This window comes from Fukomys damarensis, unplaced genomic scaffold, assembly GCF_012274545.1.
Source record: "Fukomys damarensis isolate Sample0158 unplaced genomic scaffold, DMR_v1.0_HiC HiC_scaffold_16, whole genome shotgun sequence".
Lineage (NCBI taxonomy): Eukaryota > Metazoa > Chordata > Mammalia > Rodentia > Bathyergidae > Fukomys > Fukomys damarensis.
This window is the reverse complement of record NW_022900928.1, coordinates 31,118,509-31,144,331: the sequence shown is the minus strand read 5'-3', so window position 1 is coordinate 31,144,331 and position 25,823 is coordinate 31,118,509. Positions and strand designations below refer to the sequence as shown.

The 25,823-nt window shown below is 41.5% G+C and overlaps 2 protein-coding genes across 3 annotated transcripts in view; both read left to right on the top strand.

Moving 5' to 3' along the window:
- Nucleotides 1–7,927, top strand: part of LOC104868528 (BTB/POZ domain-containing protein KCTD14) — a 50,385-nt gene extending 42,458 nt beyond the window's left edge. For both annotated transcript variants that reach the window (XM_010633307.2, XM_033764241.1), the window contains one exon: nt 7,696–7,927. In XM_010633307.2, the coding sequence (XP_010631609.2) occupies nt 7,696–7,807 (112 nt within the window). In that variant the 3' untranslated portion in view covers nt 7,808–7,927. The remainder of the gene's footprint in view (nt 1–7,695) is intronic.
- Nucleotides 7,928–15,553: 7,626 nt separating this feature from the next.
- LOC109118334 (syncytin-1-like) lies at nt 15,554–23,844 on the top strand. Its single transcript, XM_033763935.1, has 2 exons — nt 15,554–18,226; nt 22,030–23,844. The coding sequence occupies exons 1-2, from the start codon at nt 18,179–18,181 to the stop codon at nt 23,842–23,844; spliced, it is 1,863 nt and encodes a 620-aa protein (XP_033619826.1). The 5' UTR covers nt 15,554–18,178.
- Nucleotides 23,845–25,823: the final 1,979 nt, after the last annotated feature.

Below are 25,823 nucleotides of genomic sequence, written 5' to 3'. Positions count from 1 at the left end.
GAGAGAAAGATAGTTTCTAAGACAGAAGGGGGACCAGAAATTGGGTTGCCTGCCCACCCTGCTTCTCAAAGGTGTTTTATGGGACAAAGCCAAGAGATGAGGCAGGTACGAAGTGGGGCAAAACTATAGTAGTCTAGTAAGATTACAAGTATCGCAGATAGGTAAGTTAATTAGATATCTTGTAGGCAGTTAGACAGGACCAGCCCTCCAGGAGCCAAAATGGAGGACAGTGAAGACACAGTCACTGAAGGCCGGCATCGTAAAAGAAACTACAACCCATGGAGGATAAATAGCAGTGGTTGATACTCTAAATAGGTATCAATCACCTGGGGGGGGGGACCAAGATCTTCCAGGAAAGATCCCTGACCCACCCTCTACCTCTGAAGATCCTTGCTCATTATTAGCTTGCTAATGAATCCCCATTTAATCAGTATTACCTAAGCAACTGTACTTGTAATCTCACTAGTGGAGTACAGTTTTGTCCCACCTCAAATCCGTCTCACCTCATGGCTCTGTCCCATAAAACACCTTTGAGAAGTTGGGTGAGTGGGCGACCCATTTTCTGGTCCCCCTTCGGTCTCTCTTAGAGAGAAGCATTCTTTCTCTCAATGAAATTTTCTATTCTAAACTTCCATAGTTCCTCAAATTCATTCTTCAATTTTAGAGAACACGAACTCATGTTTTGCTGATATCTAGCAGGTTTGGGAGTTATGTCTCTTTCCCCTGTGTCATTTTGGGGGTCTTCCATGGTGATTACTGGTCAAAGGTAAGAATTTTCTTTCATAGAGTCTAACTTTGGTCTTTTTGCTTCATAAGATTGTAACTTTTGTTTCATAGGCTCTGGAGATTTGTTCGATAGATTCTGGTTTTAGTTTCATAAATTCTGCCCTTCATTCAAGCTTCTGTTTCAAAAGTGTCTTAATTTTAAATTGTGTGTTTTAAATGTTTGCAAATTTCTTGTTTTTCTTATGCGTTGTCCTTTGTTAAAGTTATGTTTTATTAGTGCCGGGGATTTAGCTCAGTGGCACCAGGCCTGACTTGCAAGCACATGGTCCTGAGTTTGATCCCCAGTACAGCAAAAAAAAAAAAAAGTTCTACTCTTGTTTTGTATATGTTACATGTGGACTTAGTGGCTTAAAAATATTGAAAAATGGGACTCATAAAGTTGTTCTAGATGAAGACAGGTCAGGCTTTTATCTGTCCCTTATAGAACGCCAGATAGTGGTTACTCTGCTAGCTATTAGTTGCCTTTAGGGCAGCTGCCACTCTCAAAGCAGAGGACAGGTTTCTCCATCTGCCCTCTGGTGAATCCCCACTCCCATCGATGCCAATGGTGGGTGGAACGTTGACCAGACAGACAGTTGGGTTCCTTTTGGAGACAGATCTCTGATTGCGTGGGACTAGTGGAACTGAGGTGACAACTGAGGGGTCATGGTCAGGGCTACTCTGTGGCAGATACCTGAAGAAACTAGCTCCTCACAGCCTATCCTGGTAATCAACAGGAAAATTTCCACATCTTGTCCTATCTGGACTCCTCTGGAAGGTCAAAGGGGAACCCTGTCAGTGATCATCAGATATCCTCTGTCTCAGACTGATCTGGAATGATGCCATCAGGGCCCTTCCTTAAGCCTCTGTTAAGAGTTGAGCTACAGGTTTGGATTGCTTTCTCTACTACTAGAAAGACCTCTAGACAAATGTAAAAAAAAAAAAAACTTTGATAGATTAAAAGCTACCTACCCTTCCATGGTCTCCATCATTTATGTGTGTAGGGAAGAAAAATGCCTTTGCCAATAGGTTATGGACTTTGAAACATTGACTCTGGACTTATAAAATGCTATATGATGATTGTTCGATATTGAAATAGCTTGAATTTTAATTAGACTTTTTCTGTCTGCTAGTGAGTTAAAACTTCCCTTACATTTTCCCCCAACTTGTTGGGAGTTAACCTTAAAATTAACCTTATGGTGAGATCTTCTCCTTTAGAGGGAGGGGTCAAACTGAGACAGCTTACAGCCACTGTTTTCTCTTACACTAAGAAAATAACAATCAGTGACTTGCATTTCTATTTTATATGCTAACTAGAATAAAAAGAATTTAGCCAACCTTTCTCTTCCTTCATGTGCACATAGGAAGCTGATAAGGGTACCTTTGCTAACGTGGATTATGACTGCTAGGAAATAAACATAAATTTAATCTGTGAGTTTCAAATATTTAGTAAATTTAGGATGGACCTAGGGCCAGGGATTTGGCTCAGTGGTTCTGCTGCCTGCCTTGCAAGCACAAGGGCCTGAGTTCAATCCCTGGTAGAAAGAAAGAAAGAAAGAAAGAAAGAAAGGAAGGAAGGAAGGAAGGAAGGAAGGAAGGAAGGAAGGAAGGAAGGAAAGAAAGAAAGAAAGAAAGAAAGATGTACCTGTAGGGAGTCACTGACAACTTGTTCTGAATGGCTCCCTCTTCAGCCTACCAGCCTCAACAGGGCATTAAAAAGTAACCTTGTCTTGCTGCTAATTAATATTGCCCAAGTAAATGTCTCAGATTTTTCTGCTTGCGGCCCAAGGCAGAATCTCTGACCTACCCATCTGTAGAGGTGATTTCTTTTACAGAGAAAAAGTGTCCTAATTTGACTGTTGACCTATTTTCTTCTCTTTCAAGGGACTAGAAAGCAGTGGTTTGAATCTCTTGGTTTGCTAGCAATATTTCCTTCTTGAAACATGATTGTTACAGCTGAAGTCAATTGTAACTTGGGCCTTAGGAGTACCTCCTGGAGTAAGGATATGAGTTCCCTGAGGAAGATAAGATCACAAGCCATGGTTTTATTTTCTAGGTCTCTCCCCAGAAGGTAGCTAGCTACCTACCTTGGAGCGGAATCAACCTTGGGGGATGCCCTGGGGACACCCTAAGGGCATAGAAATCTAGCGGGGACTTATGGGAGGCTGTATTTGTTTCTCTTGTTTCAGACTGGGAACTCCATATCTGAACCTCTATTCTTTGGAATGTATTAAGGAGCAATTTAGTGTTTCTGTACCTTGAACATGGTGTGCCTTCCTCCTAAAGCCAAGTACACAGAGGAAAGTACTATGATGCTATCTCACAATTAGAATTATACTGTAAGAGGGGAAATGGTCTCAATCAGTCTTATGTTGAGACTTTCTTTACGTTAAGAAGTAATTCTTAGGGCTGGGGATTTAGCTCAGCGGTTCAGTGGCTTGCCTTGCAAGCACAAGGACCGGAGTTCAATCTCCGGTACCCCCCAAAAAGAAGTAATTCTTGGGCCAGGGATTTAGCTCAGTGGTTCTGCCACCTGCCTCAAAAGTGCAAGATCCAGAGTTCTCACATAAAAAAAAAAAAAAAAAAAAAAAAAAAAAAAAGTTAATCCTTGCTTGTGTTCAAATGTAAATGTGGGCCATAGAAAAATAAGACACCTCACCCTTAAGACATTCACTACCTCTAAACCCAAGGCTACTCTTCACCCTTTAGAACCTGAGAACAAGTTTCCAAGACAACTTTAAACCTTGACACCTAGGTGCCAAGAGTGGAGTTTCTAGGCCAGCCTTAATTAAAACCTCCTTGAGCCAGGCATAATCCCAGCACTTGGGAGGCTGAGACAGGAGAATTGCTGTGAGTTCAAGACCAGCCTGGGCTACATAGTGAGTTCCAGATCAGTCTCAACTACATAGTGAGACCCTGTCTCAAAAAAACAAAGAAAACAAAAACCTCCGTGAGGCTATATCCATCCTTAGCAAAGTTATTCAGATCCCTCATAGACAATATCCCTTGCAGGAAGTAAATAGCAATTATGGGACTATCTGCGTTAATGTGTCTTTTTCTCTCAGTGATCTAAGATGGGTTAAATGAGAGCTAAGAAAGTTTTGAGGGGCCGGGGATTTAGCTCAGTGGTTCTGCTGCCTGCTTAGCAAGCACAGGGTCCAGAGTTCAATGCCTGGCACCAAAAAAAAAAAAAAGTTTTCAGATGACTCTGATTTGCACATTGAGGTCTTTAGAGGACTTACTCAGACCTATGGACTAGAAAGATGTAGTATTGCTCTTAAATCAAATGAGAGACAAGTAGTATTACAAGCTGCTGCTACATTTAGAGACAAATATTAATTTTGGATGCTCAAAAGACAGGCATCCAGGGCCAGGGATTTAGCTCAGTGGTGCTGCCACTTGCCTTGCAAGCACAAGGTTCCCAGTTTGATCCCTAGTACCAAAACCAAAAACAACAACAACAAACCCAACAACAAAAATATACAAAACAACCAAAAAAAGACAGGCAACCAGGGAAACAATTGGTTCCTGCTGGAACACAGGCAGTCCCTATACACAACTCCCACTGGCCTGGCAATCAGGTAAGAGATTAAATAGACATTTTCAAGCATTTTTTTTTCTTTTCTTTTTGGTACTGGAGTTTGAACTCAGGCCCTTGTGCCTCCAAGACTGGCGGTGCAACCACTGTGCCAAATCCCTGGCACTCAAGCATGTATTCTTGAAGGTCTAAGAAACATGAGAACTAAGCCCTTCAGTAAAATTGTCAACTATTTATCAAGAAAAGGACAAGGAAAGCCGGGCATGGTGGTGCACGCCTGTAATCCCAGCACTTGGGAGGCTGAGGCAGGAGGATCGCTGTGAGTTTGAGACCAAACTGGGCTACACAGCAAGTTCCAGACCAGTTTCAACTACATAGTGAGACCCTGTCTCAAAAAACCAAAAAGCAAACAAAAAAGAGAAAAAAGAAAGAAAAAGATGAGGGTATTCCTGGATGCTGATTTGATAAAAAGAAAATACTATAGCTTTTCCCAAGTCACAGTCTTGGAATATGTAGATAATATAGTGTTATGTTCCCCCTTAGAAGAGCTTTCTAGCCAAGACTCTGCTGGATTTTCTAGCAGACAGATATTATAATGTTTCTAGATCTAAGGCACATCTTTGCAGCCTTGAGGTAAAATATTTAGGCCTTTTATATCTAAGGGAACCCAAAGACTGGAGGAAGAAAGAATTAAACTGATTATTTCCTTTCCACAGCCCAAGACTCAACAACTAAGGAGATTCCTAGAAATTACAGGCTTTTGTTGCCTTTGGATAGCACATATAGTGAGATTGTGTGACTCTTCTATCAGCTTATAGAGAAATCCAAAAGGCAGCCATATTTTAACCTGGGAACCTTATTCCCAGACCACATTTCAGAAGTTCAAACAAGCACTTGCAAGTGCCTGCCTACGGGACACCATTTCAGTTCGTATGTTAAGAAAAGGTGAGATGTGGCTTTAGGAGTGTTTCTACAAGATCAGGGACCTGCTCAACAGCTTTTAGGGATTTAAATAATAAATTAGATATTATAGATTCAGAGTAATTCATTCAAAGGATAAGAGCTAAGCAATATCATTCGAAGCTGACCTTCACTTATTTCTGGGCCATATAGAAAACTGGTCTAGGTTTAATCCTGAAACTCTCAAAAATGAATATAAAAATTTTAGTCCAACTGTATCTGTTTTTCAGCCCTTAGGCAAAATTAGAATGGTGGCTGGGGGAATTTAGTTCAGTGGTTCCACCTGCCTCACAAGCGCAAGGTCCGGAGTTTGATCCCTGGTACAAAAAAACAAAAGAACACAAAATTAGAATGGGAAGAGCAGCTCCTGGCTCTGGCCACTTCCTTGCACTTCCAGTTCACCACCACTGGCACTGGATGGGGTAATGTCTAAGGGAACCTCAAATTGTGCACAGAACAAGAGGGATAGGCTGAGATGCCTTCTTTCCCTTTGTTTCTTTTAAAGTTAACTCGTGCTTTGGAAATACCTAGGCGAGAAGGAATGTGTTTCCTGGAGAAGACAGGGCAGATGCACTGAGGGAGGGTGGCTGGCTAGTCCGTGCCTGGATTATCTCCTGGTTTCCTCAAGAGAGCAGCTACCTGTGCTGAAGCGAGTCACCTGGTGATCCCTTGGGGATTTGTGAATCAAGTAGAGACTTTAGGGATGCCGGTCTGTTTCTCTCATTTCAGTCAGGAGACTCCATATCCAAACCTCTCATACCTTTAGAATGTATTCTTAAACATTGGAAAATGTTCCAGCCTCACATACTGAGAAAGATTTTTCTGCCTACCCGCTAGAGCTAATCCCCTCCCTGTTTGGAATTCATACTTAGCTCCAAGGGGTATCACTTAGGCCCCTTCTATACCCAAACCTGGCCTGCAAGCAACCCCCTGGAGATAGTTAAAATTACCTTTAGGGCTAGGGATTCAGCTCAGTGGTTCTGCCACCTGCCTCACAAGTGTAAGGTCTCGAGTTTGATCCCCAGTACCAAAAAAAAAAAAAAAAAAAAAAATTACCTTTAACAGTCTGTCCCTTTACAGGGAACAATTACATGTGGCTATCAAACAGCTATGGTTATCAAAGCAACAACGAGAAGCCTGTTTAGCTGGATATTCCAGTCAGTAAACTGTCATCTTAGGGCCCATCTTAAAATGGGCTTTGCTTTCACAGGTATAGAAGATTTTTATTCCTTTTGATTCTTATGACAAGAGATCTCTGTTAATTAACCTTCAAAGTTCTGACTAGTCTTATTTATAGTTACAAACCTAAAAATTACGAAAGGGTTATTATAATTCAACTTGGCCAAATACATCCGAGTGCACTGTAAACCAAACAAGTTCTCTTATGTGTGTCTGTCTGTTCAATTAGTACAACATGTACAGCTGTTTTGTATGAGTGCAACAACTTTTTTTTTTGTAGAGGGGACTGAATTTAGGACTTTGCACTTGCAGGGCAGGTGGCCGCACCACTGAGCTAAATCCTCTGCCCACTTTGGATTTTTTTAAATGTTTGCTTGTAACTCAGGTTGGCTTATAAATGTCACTAAAGATGTGCTTCTCCCCAGGCTGCCAGATGACCCAAACGGTGTCAAAACTGGTTTTATTAATACAGTACATATTGTCTATGTAGAGTAACTTGGGAATCTTTCATTGGTAAAAAATTATGTGTTAATTGTTATGATCTGGCTCTCATAGATCATCTAAAGATTTGTTAAGATGATTAAAGACTCTTGGGCTTAAGCAAACTATTGGACAGGACTCCCCTTGGTAAATAAAGGAGTGGCTGCCTGGAAAAATTTATTCAAGCCTTTGTTCACAAAGGGGACCCCAATAGCCTTGTGGAAAATACATTACTAAACACCTTATTGTTATATGTATACATTGGTCATGGTTAAATGCCTAAGTTTTCTGTGGGAAAGAAATAAGTTTTTGTTTTGTTTTGTTTTCCACCAGGGATTGAACTCAAAACCTTGCACTTGTGAGGCAGGTGGTGGCACCACTGAGCTAAATCCCCAGCATTGAGGTTTTATTTATTTGTTTTTGTTTTGTTTTTTTGAGACAGGGTCTCACTGTGTAGTTGAGACTGATCTGGAACTATGTAGCCCAGGCTGGTCTTGAACTCACAGCGATACTCCTGCCTCAGCCTCCCAAGCACTGGGATTACAGACATGCGCCACCCTTCCCGGCAATAAGGTTTTATTTAAAATGCTCTCAGGTCATGGATTAAGCTCAATGGTGCCACCACCTGCCCTGCAAGTGCAATGTCCTGAATTTGATCCCCAATACAAAAAAAAAAAAAGTGTTCTTGGTATAAAAAATTAAGGGACAAACATTTTCATGTAACTAATACTCATTGTGTATTTCATGGTGTATACATTCATGCCTTCCTGTAGGAAACCAAGCATGCCTTCTCAGAATCAAGAGACCATCTCGTGCCCACCCAGAAACCAGCTATGGCTCAAGCAACGGTATTTTTATCTTCGCAAGAACATCCTGTTTCAGTAACTTCGCCCCTTTGGAAACCCCCTAAAAAATGTACCGCCCCTCCTGCCTCTACCCGAGCCTTTCTTCCCCGCCATCTTGCCGTTAAACAGCTATGCATAATGAGAATAAACGAGACCTTGACAAGCCTCTGCTTGGTCTCCTTCTTTCTGCGTCTTCTCTGGTCCTATTTCTAGGTATCTCCCCCTCTCGAGCCCTACTAATTACTGACCCCGCTGGCCGGGACAAGTGGCGCCCAACGTGGGGCTCGAGATACGGGGTCTTCACTTGGTGGACATTGCTCGGAAGATCGGCCGATCGACCCCAGGACCACCGCCCACCCGGCGAGCTTGGATCCATGAACAGTCCACTCAGCATAACCCGCCTGAGAAAGCGACCTGTGAAGTAATTGAGCAATGTGAGACATGGGACAAGAATTGAGCAAACATCAATTGTTCGTTGAGGGTTTAAAATCCTCCTTAAAGATGTGGGGAGTTTGGGTAAAAAAGAAAGATTTAATTAAAATTTTTAAGTTTGTGGAAGAAACCTGTTCTTGGTTCCCGCTAGAGGGAACTATTGATGAAAAACGTTGGAATAGGGTAAAAGATTGTTTCAATGATTATTACCGAGTTTTCGGGCCTGAAAAGGTCCCTATACAGGCATTTTCTTATTGGAATATGATTAATGAGATATTACAATAGAGACATTTTCATTCCGATGTCAAAGATGCCATTGCTGAATCTGAAAAATTTTTAAAGGCCGAATTTAAACAAGGTCAGACCCCTTCCCCTCCTTCTGATCCCCTTCCTCCCCCGCATAGTCCCTCTCCCTGTCCTTCTGTTGTAGTCCCTATAATAGATCCTGAAGATTCTCATTTCCCACCCACCCGGGAGCCTCAATCCATCTATCCCGCTTTGACTGATTTTAATTCTTCTCATAGTAATAATGAAAATGAGTCTTTAAATATTTTACAGTCCCCTTCTCAGGCCTTTAAGGCCCCTAATTCATCCCCCTTACCCTTGCCTACACAGCCCCCTCCCTACCGTTCTCCTCCCCCCTCTCCTTTTTGTGCCTCCGCCCTCGACCTTTCCTACCCCATAACCTCCGATCTCCAAACCATCACCCGACAGACTAAAATAAGACTTTCTGATGAAATAAGATCCTTCCAAGAAATTTTACAAATCCAAAAAGAACATAATGATCTTTTAGAACAAATTCGTTCCCTAAACCTTGATTTGGCTGGTTCCCCTTCCAAAGCCCTGCAACTCCCTCTTAAATCTAAAATCAAACCCAAAACATATCAAGTTTTTCCGGTACTTCGCTCTCATACAAATCAAACCGATGAACAGGGTCCTTCCTTACAAGAGGAAGAACAAAATAGTTCAGATGAGGACCCAGAGGAACTTGAGGAAAACGCTCATGAGTCCCCAAACCCTTCTGACTTGCCCAGCCAAACCGAAAGTCCAAAATATCGCCAATTAAAATTTAAGCATATTAAAAATCTTAAAAGTGCCACCGCCCTCTATGGGCCGTCGGCCCCATTCACATTATCCCTCATTGAGTCGCTCAACGATGGGGGATGGCTCACCCCTAATGATTGGCATCTTTTGGCCAAGGCCGTTCTCTCCGGGGAAATTTTTTACTCTGGAAAGCGGACTTCACTGAAAGATGTCAAGTGATGACCCCTCGCAACTCCAGTGCGGGAGGCAATTAAAAAACCTGGACACTTTCAAAAATGTTGGGCAATGCTCCTCATGACTCCAATGAGACACAGGCTCAATTCCCTCCCGGGCTTCTGAGTCAAATTAAAGATGCAGCCTTTTCGACATGGCAGAGCCTACCCTCTAAGGGATCAATTACTTCCTCCCTTTCTAAAATTCGTCAGGGTACCAATGAATCTTATAGCGATTTTGTGGGACGATTAACCGATACAGCAGAAAGGCTTTTTGGTCCGGGTGAAAACGAAAGTGAATTTATTAAACAATTGGCTTATGAAAATGCAAACCCAGCCTGTCAAACGGCATTGCGTGGGCAGCGCCGCGGTAAAGAGCTCTCCGAGTATGTTAAAATTTGCTCCGGAGTTGATCCCACCTCCAGTAACATCGCCTTAGCCATCGGAGCAGCTCTAAAAGCTTCTCCACCACATGCTCCATCAAAGGTCTGCTATAAATGTAAACAGCCTGGAGATTTTTCTAGAGAATGTACTGCCCCACCCCCGAGCCGAACGCCAACCCCCCAATACCCTTTGCCCCCGCTGTAAAAAGGGCAAACATTGGGACGCCCAATGTTTTTCGAAAACTGATGCCCAAGGCACTCTCCTGCCCTCGCGGTCGGGAAACTTTTTGCGGACCCATCCCCGGGGCCCCAATCCATCGACGCAGACCACGGGGACCATCGGGTCTGTTCCCCAAAAACCCATATCTTTGAGCTCTCAAGGGCCACTTCAGGCAGCGCAGGATTGGACTTGTGTTCCGCCTCCACAACAATATTGACACCCGACACTGGCGTTGTAATCCTTCCCACCGGTGTTTATGGACCTCTACCCCCGAACACCTTTGGTTTCATTTTAGGTAGAGGCTCTTCCACTTTACAAGGACTTCATATCCTTCCCGGGATAATTGATAATGATTATACTGGAGAAATCAAATTATTGGCTACTGCTCCTTCTGGTCCCATTTCTATTTTCAAAAGTCAAAGAATTGCCCAATTAATTCTACTCCCTCTAAATTCTTCCAATCCTTGTAGAAAAGCAGACAGAGGCCCCCATGGGTTTGGGCGTTCAGATGCTTTTTGGGTCCAACAGATATCGTCGGAAAGGCCACTTTTGAAATTAAATATAGAAGGAAAATCCTTTGAAGGCCTAATTGACACGGGTGCCGATGCCACCATAATCTCCCAAAAGTATTGGCCATCATCCTGGCCTTTACAGATCTCCATCACCCATCTACAAGGTATTGGACAATCAACAAATCCTCTTCAAAGTTCTAAAATACTTCATTGGACAGATTTAGAAGGAAACCAAGGAACTACTCAGCCCTATGTTGTGCCTCATCTGCCTGTCAATTTATGGGGACGTGATATTTTATCACAAATGCAATTGTTTATGTGTAGCCCAAATGAAATTGTAGCTAGCCAAATGCTAAAACAGGGATTTCTCCCAGGTCAAGGGTTGGGAAAAGAATCACAAGGAGCAATCCTGCCCCTTCCCATTGTTTCAAAAAATGATCGCACCGGAGTAGGCTTCAAAAATTTTCCTTAGTGGCCACTGACATGCCTGCTCCCCATGCTGATAAAATCTCGTGGAAAAATGATTCACCTGTATGGGTTCATCAATGGCCCCTTCCTTCAGAAAAGTTGACAACCGCCACAAAGCTTGTGCAGGAGCAATTGGCCGCTGGACACATTGAACTTACCACCTGTCCTTGGAATACCCCAATTTTCATTATTAGAAAGAAAACCGGAAAATGGAGACTACTCCAAGATTTGAGGGAAATAAATAAAACTATGATTCCCATGGGAGCTCTTCAACCTGGGTTGCCCACCCCCATAGCTATTCCAATAGGATATGCTAAGATAGTTATTGATTTAAAAGATTGCTTCTTTAACATTCCCCTCCACCCCGAAGATCGTAAGCGTTTTGCTTTCAGTTTACCTGTTGTTAATTTTCAGGGACCAATGCCTAGATATCAATGGAAAGTTCTCCCATAGGGCATGGCTAATAGTCCAACATTGTGCCAAAAATTTGTTGCTCAAGCAGTCGATCCCCTCAGGAAAAAATGGCCCTCCATTTATATTATACATTATATGGATGATATTCTTTTGGCAGGCCCTGATAATGAATCCCTCCTTAAATGTTCCCAAGAACTGTCACAAGCCCTTACCATGCTAGGATTACAAATAGCCCCTGATAAAATTCAACTCAAATCTCCCTATTTTTTCTTGGGTTTCGAATTATTCACCAACAAGGTCTGCACCCAAAAGGTGCAACTTAGGACTGATCAATTAAAAACACTCAATGATTTCCAGAAGCTGTTGGGAGACATCAATTGGCTTCGTCCCTATTTGAAATTAACCACTGGAGAATTAAAGCCATTATTTGATATTCTCCAAGGAAATCCCGATCCTAATTCCTCGCGTTCACTCACCACCCCTGCTCTTAAAGCCCTGAGGTTAGCGGAAGCAGCTATTCAAAAACAGGCCATCACCTTTGTTTCCTATAAGGAACCCCTCTCCCTTGTCATTTTTCCAACCTCGCATACACCCACAGGGTTATTTTGGCAAAAAGGACAACTTCTTTGGGTCCATTTACCTGCTTCCCCCTAAAAGGTCCTTACCCCCTATATCTTCTGGGTAGCTAAACTTTTGCAAATAGGTAGAGAATAAAGCATAAAGGTTTTCAGCAAAGAGTCTGATAAAATCATTCTCCCTTATTCTTCGGCTCAAATTTCATGGCTGATGCAAAATGATGATGAATGGGCCATATCTCTTGTTGCCTTTCAAGGCATCCTTGATAATCATTATCCTGCTGATAAGCTGCTTCAATTTTTTAAGATCCATCCAGTAATATTTCCCCAAAAAACCTCCCCCGCCCACTTAATAATGCTAGTCTAGTTTTTACTGATGGGTCTTCCAATGGGACCGCCGCCTTTACTATTGATAATGTTACCTGGAAAACCTCCTCTCCTTATAGATCTGCACAGCTAGTGGAACTTTATGCTGTCCTACAAGTCTTTATGAGATGCCCTGATATTCCCTTTAACCTCTTCACCGATAGTTCATATTTAGCTTCCTCTATCCCCCTATTAGAAACTGTTCCATATATTAAGCCCACCACTAATGCCACCCCGCTTTTTGCAAGACTTCAACAACTCATTCATATGAGGAGTCATCAATTTTTTATTGGACACATTCGCGCACATTCAGGCCTCCCCGGACCCCTAGCTTTTGGAAATAATATAACAGATAAAGCCACCCACATATTCCTTTCCACTATTCCTGATCCTATTAGTCAGGCACAAGAAGCCCATATGCTTCATCATCTTAACGCCCAAACCCTACGTCTCCTTTATAATATTACCCGAGAGCAAGCCAGACAAATTGTTACACAATGCCAAAATTGTGTCATCCATTTGCCCTCCCCCCACCTAGGAGTCAACCCTAGAGGACTCATCCCCAATGAAGTCTGGCAAATGGACGTTACACATGTCCCCTCTTTTGGCAAACTTAAATATCTTCATATCACTATTGATACCTTTAGTGGATTCATTTATGCTACCCCTCATATGGGAGAAGCCTCCAAAAATGTTATCTCCCACGTTTTGACCTGTCTTAGTATCATGGGCAAGCCCAATACTATCAAAACAGATAATGGCCCAGGGTGTACTGGAAAGAATTTTCAAGATTTTTGCAAGCGATTACAGATATCACATATAACAGGTATTCCCTACAACCCACAGGGCCAAGGTATTGTTGAAAGAGCTCATCAATCCATCAAAAATACCTTACACAAATTAAAAACAACTCATCTTTATCCCATTGTCAGTTCCCCCCAAAATATTTTATGCCATGCCTTATTTGTTCTCAATTTTCTTGTTTTGGACGTCAAAGGAAAATCAGCTGCAGACCGCCTCTGGCATCCACACACTCAAGAGAATTATGCCAAAATCATGTGGAAAGACCCACTTAAAGCCACATGGAATGGCCCTGACCCTGTTCTCGTCTGGGGCCCTCAGTCACGCTTGTGTCTTTGACGCAAAAAACAGGGCCGCTAGATGGCTCCCTGAACGGCTTATTAAACAGATAGATACATCAAATAATCAATCCCCTTGTCCAGGCGAAGGAATTCCCTGAGACCCTGTAAGGAAAGTTAAAACTTTAAGTTGGAAAGGCTTGGGATAAGGCATTTGACTCTCTAAGGTGCGTAATCACTAGTTCACCTCTTCTTTTCCTGGATACCTGGCCAGTTCCTGGGAAAAAACAAGGAGGACTTTGTTAAAAAGACCAGATGTTCTTAACATCAAGATAAGGAATGTGATGCATTCTGCCCCTCCCGGACCCCTGGCCAGGGCCCAGTTGGGACGTGACTGCAAGCACATTCACCTTTTTTCATGCCAAAAGTACAGATATATTTACTACCTTTGTCTAGAGAGCTATATAAACAGCCCACCTAGCCCAGGCTGCTGCTGCTGTCTTACGCCCGGGATTGAGACTTGTAGCCGAAGGGACTGCTGAAGAGACCTGTGCTGTGTTGCGAGTGATGAACCTAATTCCTCTAACATTCCGGTGTTGTTGCCAGAGAGCCTAAGGGTAATTTCCCGGATAGAGTCCCTCTTGCTGTTAGAGGACTCTCCTCTTTCTCTGTCCTCTCCATTCTTACTTTTGTTTTCTGTATGCGCATATCCTTCAATAAACTTTCCCTTTTGTACTTATTTAAGGCTGGTGGACGTTCTTTTAGCGGATCGAGCCAAATTAATTAGGAGACCGTGCGGCAAAGGGCAATAAATAAAATTTGTCCTTACAAATTGGCGTAGTCGGCAGGACCCGCTGAGACAACGCAGCCATGCCTTTCTTTCGTAAGAAAACTAAAAAAATCGCCTGTGTTACTTGTGATGTTCCTGGGTGGGAAGATCCGCAGTTTGCCTCCTTAGCCAGACAATGGGCTATGGGAACAGATTTAAGTGAGAATTGGAGTGGCAAATTGCAGCAGGCAAATCCTCCCCAGGTTAGCGAAGTGTTGGGAACTGTTCCGGTAGAAAAAGGAGCTGAATTAACTGCCATCTCTCGCCGAGGATGGATTTTGTTGTCTGCTTATCGGTGTATATGTCAGAAAGTAGAATCTTTGATACAAGAAAAGCTTACTTTAGAAAAAGAAAATGCCAAACTACAGAGTAAATTGGCTATGTTACAGTGTCAGAATTTTATATTGGGGGATCAAGCTCGTGGGTATCAGTCTGTAGCGGAAAAAGCTGCCGTTCGCTGCACTCAATATAAATATAAGAGGCGCGGACGAGTTAACTCCCGAAAAGTACATGCTGCTATCGCTACAGCTGGAGTAAATTGGGACCCTGATACTTGGGATGGAGATATTTGGGATGATACTGATGATGATGATGTTAATTGGGATGATTTAGAGGAAAAGGCACATAGATATGACCAAGAAAAATATCCCCCACGAGTGCAATCAGGCCCACTGCAAGCTAAACCCCTCCAGCGGTGGCAACAGAGAGTTAGGGGAGATCAAAGAGAGTATACCGTAATTACTGAAGATTTTTCCCAGCAAGAAATTACTGATATTTTAACCAAATTCTCCCAAAAGCCTGGAGAATCCTTGTTAAATTGGATGATTAGAATAACTGATACTGGAGCTGGAGGAATTAGTGTGGATCATGTGGATGCCCAAAAATTTCTTACAATCTCCACTAATCCTTTTGTTCAAACTGCTATTCGAGACTATGAGCCTGGCGATCCAGCTGAGTCCTCCACCTCTGTGTTAACTTTGGCCACTAGGGGATGTATTGCGCAATATCCTACTGATGGGTCATGGCCGACTGAAACGCGTCCATGGTATACTTTAAAGGATGGCATGGCCCGTTTAAAAGGAGAAGCCATGAAAACGGCTATTATGCTAGGACAAACAGACATGTATTTGGCGAGCCCTCTGGCGGCTACCCAGCGTAATTTGATAGTGCCCACTGCTCCTCCTGCTTATAAACATTTAATGATGACTCTTTTGTTGGCTGAGACGGGGTCCCCTATTGAGCCAGTGTTAGAAAAAATGGCAGAGATAGGGGACATGGGAGAATGGAACAATACTGCTCCCTCCCTGGAAAAAACAGATTATAACAGAACTTCAAGTGGAGCTAATGGAATACAGAATCGAGTTCCACGAAAGGAAATATTTCAAGCTCTCTTAAAAGTGGGAGTGCCTAGGGAGAAACTGGATGGCATTCCTACCAAGGATATGTGGCAAATGTATAGGGATCAAGTGAAAAATGCTAAAACTCGAAAAGTAACTCTGGCTGATAATCAATCATCTAATTCATTTTCTGTGGTGCCCACTGCTCCCCCTGCTGGATCGCCTTCCCTTTATCCCTTGGATGAACTTACTCGTTTAAAATAGGGATGTGGCCAAGCCCCTGGAGATTCACCTTGTTACAAAACAGTGTCTAGAGTTGATTTAAGACCTCATGTCCCTCTTACAATTTATTGGAAAAATGGATCGCAAACCCAGGTTAGGGCCTTAATAGGTACAGGGGCGGAGGCCTCTTTGATATATGGAAATCCTGATAAATTTAAAGGAACTACTTTGACTATTACAGGATTAGGTGGTGCTGAGGTACAGGCAAAACAAACTAAATTAATGATGAAAATTGGGCACTTGCCCCGCAGGGAATATTCAATAGTAGTAGTTCCCATCCCAGAATATATAATTGGAATTGATATACTTAGAGGAATGTCTTTAGCATTGGATGATGGAAATTATCATTTTGCTGTTCGTGCTTTTAAAATTTATCATATAATTGTGGGAAAATTGCATCAGACTCCTGTGTCATTGCCTGAGCCTACTAAAATTATCTCTTGTAAACAATATCGAATTCCAGGAGGCCATGAAGAAATAGCTCAAACTATTAAAGATTATGTTAATACAGGTGTTATGATTACTGTTACAACTGAATGGAATAATCCAATATGGCCCGTTCGAAAATCAGATGGCTCATGGAGAATGACAGTAGATTACAGAGAGTTAAATAAAGTTACCCCACCCCTCACAGCCGCAGTGCCAGATACTGTTACCTTAATAGAAAGAATTCAGCGTCACCCTGGAACTTGGTATGCTGTAGTAGATATAGCTAATGCTTTCTTTACTATCCCTATTTGTGAAAAACAATGGCCCTATTTTGCCTTCACATGGTGGGGAAGACAATATACATTTACCCATCTACCTCAAGGATATAAACATAGCCCTACTATTTGTCATAAATTGATAGCTGAACATTTAGATGAATATGAGTTAGACTCAACTACTATGATTACTCATTATACTGATGATATATTAATCCAATCCCTAACTCAAGAGAAAGTGCAAGAACATCTTGATAAGATTATTGAACTATTAAAGAAAAAAGGATGGGAAGTTAATCCACAAAAAATTCAAGGACCCTCTCAAGAAGTACAATTTTTAGGAATTTAGTGGAATCAAGGAGCTAGAAATATATTACCTAAAGCGAAACAAAAGGTTTTAGATTTTGCTGTTCCTAAGACTAAGAAAGAAACTCAAAAATTTATAGGACTATTTGGATATTGGCGAAACCATATTCCTCATTTGGGTCAAATTTTAAGGCCATTGTATAAAGTAACTAGGAAGAAATATGAATTTGAATGGGGACCAGAACAGCAACAGGCATTTGAGGCTGCTAAGGCTGCTATCCAAGCCGCCCTAGATCTTTGGCCTATTTGAGAAGGGCCCATTGAATTGATGGTGTCAGTAGAAGATAACTATGCTAATTGGAGTTTATGGCAAAAAATTGAATCCAAAAGAATGCCCCTGGGATTTTGGACCAGAAAATTACCAGAAGCAGGTCAATTATATACTCCTTTTGAACAACAATTATTGGCTGCATATTGGGCTTTGGTAGAAACTGAACAATTAACAGTAGGCCATACAGTGTTGTTACGTCCCCAAATTCCCATTATGCAATGGATTATGCATGACCCAGCTTCACATAAAATTGGACATGCACAAGAGAGCAGTATAATCAAATGGAAATGGTATATCCAAAATAGAGCAAAACCTGGACCAACTGGAGTTCTAACTCTACATGAACAAGTGGCTGAAATAGAAGGACAATCTCATGATGTAAAAATACCATGTATGATAGAAATTATGTCTCCTGTGAAAATGGGAAATGGATATGATACTTTGACAGAACAGCAGAAAAAACATGCATGGTTTACTGATGGCTCTGCTAAGTATATAGGTCATCAAAGGTATTGGAAAGCAGTTGCTTATAACCCTTATACAACTTTGGTTTTAGAAACCCAGGGAGAAGGAGCCAGTAGCCAATTTGCTGAATTACAAGCTGTATATCAAGCTTTAAAACATGAAACAGGAAGTGAATGTCATTTTTTTACAGATTCATGGGCAATTGCAAATGGACTTACTACTTGGATGCCACGTTGGTATAGAGATAATTGGAAAATTCATGGAAAAAATATATGGGGCCATGAAATATGGAATGAAATATGGCAAATTGTGCAAAAAACTAACGTGTCTGTTTTTCATGTAGATGTTCATAGCACCTTGAATTCTACTGACCGTAAGTACAACGCTGAAGCTGATCGATTAGCTACAATTGCTGAAGTGAATCTCCCTCCTCCCTTGGAAGGATTGGCAAAATGGATCCATACCAAAACAGGACATGCAGGAACTCACACTATGTACAGGTGGGCACAAGACCGAGGACTATCCACACCTTTGTCTGAATTAAAGCAAGTAGTAGAGCAATGTCCTACATGTCAATTGGACAGAAAGCGAGCGCTTCCTCGTATAATAACTGGAGAATTGCATAGAGGACAAGCTCCTGCACAAATTTGGCAAATTGATTATATAGGTCCTCTTCCACAATCAAGGGGATGTCAATATATTTGCAATTGTGTGGATACTTATTCGGGAGTGCTAGTCGCCTGTGCATACCATAGAGCTGTGCAAAAGAATACTATTAAAACTTTAGAGATAATTGCATTGTATTATGGAATGCCAATGCAAATTCAAAGTGATAATGGATCCCATTTTAAAGAAAAAGAAATACAAGATTATGCTGAACAAAACAATATTGAATGGATCTATCATATTCCTTATTGTCCACAAGCTGCGGGCTTAATAGAAAGAATGAATGGTTTGCTGAAAGAAAAACTTAGAAAACTAGGTAATAATTCTTACAATAATTGGAAAGATAATTTATTTGAAGCCTTGCAGCAATTAAATAACCGGCCCATAGGACCGGGACTAACTCCATTTATGAGAATGATGACGCCTAACTTACAGATAAGAAAGATCTATACTTTTCAAGAAGTACAATGGTGGAAAATAGATGAGAAGGCAATTATGCCTTTTAGAGCTGCCATTGGATCTTCTGGTCATGATTTACATGCTTTAGAAGAAATATGGATAGATCCCCAAAATATATTAAAATGTAGGACGGGGATAGGGATCAAAATCCCACAAGGATACTATGGACAAATTACTCCCCATTCTAGTCTGGGTGAAAAAGGAATCCAAATTTTAGCCGGAATAATTGATTCTGATTATAGGGGAGAAATTAAGATAATTCTTTCTAATATAGGAAAAGGAACTTTACATTTTGTTCCTGGAACTCGAATTGCTCAATTATTGATCGTTCCTTGTGCAACAGCTAAGGAATGGACTTTGTTAGATAAGCCTCCTCCAGTAACCAGCAGGTTAGGAGGTTTTGGATCAACTAATTTGATCCCTGGAGCTAAAGTTTGGCTCAAGAGACATGATGGAGATAAACCACAGCCTGCAGAAGTCATTGCTCAAGGAGATAATAATGCAGTTATTATTATGCTTCCAGGTCAAGAACACTACTTAACTGTCCCCACTAATCAACTTTTTTAAAGAAATTAGCTTTTCAGATTGCTTTGCTTCTCAGGACTGATGATTACTGTGCTTACCTGGACTCCAGGACTTCAATTTCAACCGAAGAACACACCTAGTACTATAGTTCAATGGCAATTCGGATGGAAAAATTCTGACAGAGATTGTCAACAAGATTCCTATGTTTGCCCTGCTATATGGTGAATTTTACTGCTAAATCCAGTGATAATATCACAATGGGAACTCACTCCAAATATAGACTTGTTTTATTTGGTTCTTCTCCTGTCAATATAACCATTAGTTCTCTTGTGAATATTACTTGTTGTTTTATAAATATATCTGCTCACTCCATCCAGCAAAAGACATGGCAAAGTACTGCAGATGCAGTAAAATATTGTATTAGTAATCATAGTGAAGATAAATATACAGAATATATGATTAATGTTACTCAGTTTATTGTGTGCACCAATGTTACTCCAATTACAAATAGAATCACATGGGCAGATTTGATATGGGTGTCAATTAGTCAACCTCTTACTAAAATTCCTCAAATTGTGAAAATCCCTAGAACCTGTACAAATGTATCTGCTATTGCCCCTAAAAGAATAATCCATTTCAATTTGACTTTTCCTCTAATACCTGATTGTCAAAGAGTTAAACGTGTTTGGTATGATACCCTTTTAGGAGGATTGGGATCTGGTTTTGGGATAGCTAATTCAATAGATTTAGAAGTTTTGGTTCACAGATTAAAAAATACTGGGCGAGATGTAGGAGAAGCTATAACAGTTAATGCTCAATGGTTGCCAACTACTATTTTACCTCATGAAAATACTTTAAATTATCAAACGCATATGTTACGAATATTTAATGACACCATCATAAAACAGTATAAGTTAAATACCAATACCTCTGCCTTATTCAATTGGACCATATGTTCCCTGCAAAATTTATACATTTTGATACAAAAAGAAAATGCCCAAAGAGTACTTACATAAGGGAACCCTCGAATTTGGCGTTCGTTCTTTAGTTTACCTGAAACAGTTTGGGTGATGTCAGACACTTCTTTTGTAAATTGTACTGATCTTTGGTGTGTAAGTGCTATTGTATATTATACTCCTATACAAACTAAAATTTTGTGTGCTTTTCACACATCGCCTATAGTAGTAGAATATCACTTTTTACATCCTCAAATAGAAGGTACACATATAGATAATGATAATGTTACTTATAAATTAGAAGAATGTGTTCCTACAGATAGAGATCCCATATGTAATGGTTTAACCCGAATAGTAGAACCATGTCTGTTATCTCATTCCACTAATGTTTGTCTTCTTACTGTGTATCCTGTTGCTAACTATTCTATTTTATATGAGGTGGAACCCCAACACATATGTTTAGCAGGCTCCAGTGAATCAGAACTCTTCAATGTGGGACTGCCCTCTCCTTTCTCAGGATGTCTGCAGCATCTTGAGTTGCTCCATTGGAACGGTGCTGTTTATTATTTATTGCCTGATCTAATGGATGATGTTACTCTTCAATGGATGCCAAAATATCTGAAGCCACCTCATATATATATTTAGATCTTTCTTTAGCTGAAATACTTCGTAATTCTGCTGAGCTAAAGGCCCACCTACGAAAAAATGAAAAGGCTTTAGAAGAACATAGAATAGCTACTACAATTGTTAAAAATAAGTTAAGTCTGCACAATGCAGTTATACAGGATGCCAATCACAGGTGGTGGGATTTTCTGTTCACTAGTTCTACTGCTCAACAGTATTTTTCTGTGATATTTATGCCTGTATTATTGATCATTTTGGCTTTAATAATTCTTTGTATCTGTAATTGTTGGATGTATCAAAAAATGAACAAGTTATATCAATCTTTTGTATTACAAAAGTTCCATGTTAATTATGCCTATGCCTCAACCCAACCCTAGGACCAAATGTAAGGAAAGTTAAAACTTTAAGTTGGAAAGGCTTGGGTTAAGGCATTCAGCTCTCTAAGGCGCGTAATCACTAGTTCACCTCTTCTTTCCCTGGATACCTGGCCAGTTCCTGGGAAAAAACAGGGAGGACTTTGTTAAAAAGACCAGATGTTCTTAACATCAAGATAAGGAATGTGATGCATTCTGCCCCTCCCGGACCCCTGGCCAGGGCCCGGTTGGGACGTGACTGCAAGCTATTTACACCTTTTTTGCGCCAAAAGTACAGATATATTTACTACCTTTGTCTAGAGAGCTATATAAACAGTCCACCTAGCCCAGGCTGCTGCTGCTGTCTTATGCCCGGGATTGAGAATTGTAGCCTAAGGGACTGCTGAAGAGACCCATGCTGTGTTGTGAGTGATGAACCTAATTCCTCCAACATTCCGGTGTTGTTGCCAGAGAGCCTAAGGGTAATTTCCCGGATAGAGTCCCTCTTGCTGTTAGAGGACTCTCCTCTTTCTTTGTCCTCTCCATTCTTACTTTTGTTTTCTGTATGCGCATATCCTTCAATAAACTTTCCCTTTTGTACTTATTTAAGGCTGGTGGACGTTCTTTTAGCGGATCGAGCCAAATTAATTAGGAGACCGTGCACGGCAAAGGGCAATAAATAAAATTTGTCCTTACAGACCCCTCTTTCCTCTCTCGCAGGACACAAATCCAACCCGACCAATGACAACACGGCGACCTCTTCCCACTTCAACTATGAAGTTTCAATTGTTGCTGTTGATGGCCCTCATCAAATCCACCCACTGTGGGTTTGGAAATCCACACCACGCCCGTCAGCTTCTGCAAGGAATGCAAAGTCAACCTTGTCAATGTTTTGGAGGGACCTCCAAGAGCTTTACAATTCCTCCTATGGGGACTTATTCCTCTCAGGACTGTGGGGACAAAATGGCATACCTTCAGTATGCATCTGGGGCCAAATGGAAATGTATACCAAAGCCTAAGCCATTGCCTAAAGTTAATGGCAAAAACCCCGATTGCCCTTGTACAACATTTAAACAATCCATACATAGTTCTTGTTATTCGAGCTATCAAGAATGTAGCCATGAGGGAAAAACTTACTATACCGCCACCCTAACAAGAACCCGTTCGGCCATTTTAGGAGGTGACTGGTCCAATAACCCACAAGTCCTTGGGCATACCAATAAGCTCATGACCGCAGGGTGTGACGGGACAATAGGTCAGCCCGTCTGCTGGTCCACGATACCCTCTATCCATATCACAGATGGAGGCGGCCCACAAGACCAAGCCAAACAAATACTCACCAAAAATCACATTAATCAAATTATAGAAAGTCAATTTCTCTCCCTTACATATCACCCCTTTGTAAAAATTCATTCTACAATGGAGGAAAAAATAGATGCAGCCACTCTTGATATGCTAAGCCTCACACATCAACTTTTAAATACTACCAACCCTTCATTAGCACAGGATTGTTGGCTTTGCCTCAATCAAGGGTCCCCTGTTCCCCTGGCAGCTCCCCTAACAAATGTCAGTTTCAGTACCTCAACAACAAATTGTTCTGCCACCACTCCGGTTTTGGTATCTTTATCCGCTTTTGAACCATTCTTAAATTCTACCCCAGCTTGTATATATAGTCCAGCCTTAAATGATACTTATGATATAGATGTGGGATTTATTACCTTTGTTAATCTTACTTCTTGTGTTAATATTTCTGATCGCCCTATCTTGTGTCCCCAAAATTCTTCCATTTTTGTTTGTGGTAATAGTTATGCCTATTCCTTTTTGCCCCAAAATTGGACAGGAGTTTGTATAACTGCCATTATTCTCCCAGATATTGATATTATATCTGGAGATACCCCTGTTCCCATCCCCACCTTCGATTATATATCTGGTAGACATAAAAGAGCTGTTCAACTCATTCCCTTATTGGCTGGCCTAGGGATTTCCGCGGCCATTAGCGCAGGAACTGCTGGTCTAGGCATTTCCATTCATAAATATGCCAAATTATCCCAACAATTAATTGATGATGTACAGACCTTGTCTGAAACCATGCAACATCTTCAGGATCAAATTGATTCCCTCGCGGAAGTTGTCCTGCAAAATAGGAGAGATCTAGATTTGTTCACTGCCGAACAAGGAGGAATATGTCTCGCACTTCAAGAAAAATGTTGTTTCTATGCTAATAAATCAGGTATTGTCAGGGATAAAATTGAAACCCTACAAAAAGATTTAGAGAAACATAGAAGGGAATTATATGAAAACCCCTTCTGGAATGGACTTAATGGTTTCCTGCCTTATCTCCTCCCCTTGTTGGGGACATTATTAGGACTCTTACTATTGTTATCCTTAGGACCTATATTGTTTAATAGACTTGTGGCCTTTATTAAACAACAAATAGATACCATGCAAGCCAAGCCTATCCAAATTCATTACCACCGCCTCGATCTGATTGATCAGGGCTATCTGGAGGAAAATAGCTCGCCAAGCTCCTCCTAAAAGGATAGCCCTCACTATAGTCCTGAAAAGCCTCCATGGAACCTGTCAGCACCCAGAACTGACATATCCCAGAGCGGATATAGGCACCTACGGAGGCCCGGGACAAAGTACCCGGGAAAGGATAAGACAAACATAATTGTCCTTCTGGGTCCTTTGAGGAGCAAGCCCGATTGCATGGGGGCCGATGCCTAAAGTCCAGTACTAATCTGAGACTGCCCCTCCCCGAAAAGTAGCATCAAGAGAAACACCGGGGATCTGGCCTCTACTCCCCCTCTATGGTTAAAGCCTACCAGAAAATCAGGACTCCCCAAGTTACTCCTCCTACCAATCGGTTCCCGTTATGCTTGCATTCTATTTGTCTTTCTTTATATTGTAATAGGGGAGGAGATGTAGGAAGCCAAGCATGCCTTCTCAGAATCAAGAGAACATCTCATGCAAGCTCAACCCCACCCAGAAACCAGCTATGGCTCAAGCAACGGTATTTTTATCTTCGCAAGAACATCCTGTTTCAGTAACTTCGCCCCTTTGGAAACCCCCTAAAAAATGTACCGCCCCTCCTGCCTCTACCCGCGCCTTTCTTCCCCGCTGTCTTGCCTTTAAACAGCTGGGCATAATGAGAATAAACGAGACCTTGACAAGCCTGTGCTTGGTCTCCTTTCTGTGTCTTCTCTTGTCCTATTTCTAGGTATCTCCCCCTCTCGAGCCCTTCTAATTACTGACCCCGCTGGCCGGGGCACCTTCCAAGAGTCCAAATAATAACCAGTCAAAGAGATAACCAGTCAAATAACAGTTTTTCTCAAAAATTTATGCGAGCCAGGCATGGTGGCGCATGCCTTTAATCCCAGCACTTGGGAGGCTGAGACAGGAGTATTGCTGTGAGTTCCAGGTCAGTCTCTACATAGTGAGATCCTGCCTCAAACAAACAAACAAAAAACAAAAACGAAAAAACCTTATGTGATATATGTGTTATATGTGTCACCACTCTTAGGGATGCTCAGATGCCAAACAGTCAAAACAATATCACACATTAAAATTAGAGGCTAGACATGAACTCCTAAGGTACATTTACAGGCCAATATGTATGCTCTCCTTAGATGGCATCCTACTAAAGGATAACAAATAAGAGTTTTGTTTATGTCATTTAATGTCTTGTGATCAGATGGAGGTGTTTGACAGAAAGACTATTCCATACCAAATGGATATGTAAGTGTCACAAAGACAATGTCATCATGATTGTCACAGTAAAATACTATGTGTGACTCTAGATCTTCAGTTTTTCTATATAATATATAACTGTCGTCTGTTAACATTCTGCAGGGATTCAACAACCATGGGTGGTAAGAAATAACAGTCCCTATAACTGTGCTTTACACTTCAAAGTGCTTAATGTCCAGACAAAATTATAATCGTTAAGCTCACTGCTCCTACTGCGCCACTAATGTCACTGATCTTCTCTTCTGGGTGTTCAACACCTAAACTTTGGAGAGCAAGGCTAGAATGGTAACTGGACCAAGAGGACTGCCAATATTTTGGCCCTAGCTCCTCAAGGTCAACAAAGAACACAAGACATGAGGGAACCTTTTCTATAGGATCCTATATCTTTGGTAAGTCACCCAACCTCCTGAGCAGGGAAACTGCTGGACATCACAGGACAAATGTACTGTGCACAAAGGAGGATCACCAAGAGGGAAAAGTCTCCCATGCTTTCACTGAAAGCAACATGGTCAAGCAAGGCTGTGACCCATCCTGATGGCTGACACTGACAGAGGAGCGGAGGGGCTCTATGCATGGTTCCATAATAAAGCCTGAGGATACTTCAATGACCTAGATAGATAGCAAGATGTTCATAGTGTTTGACACAGGTCTACTTTAACTTGGTCTGAAACACCCAGCAGAAAAGAATAACAAAAAGTGGTATAAAATAATGCCATAGTAATAAAGCTAGATATAAAAAGGGGCTCCAGTTACTAACCCCTTCT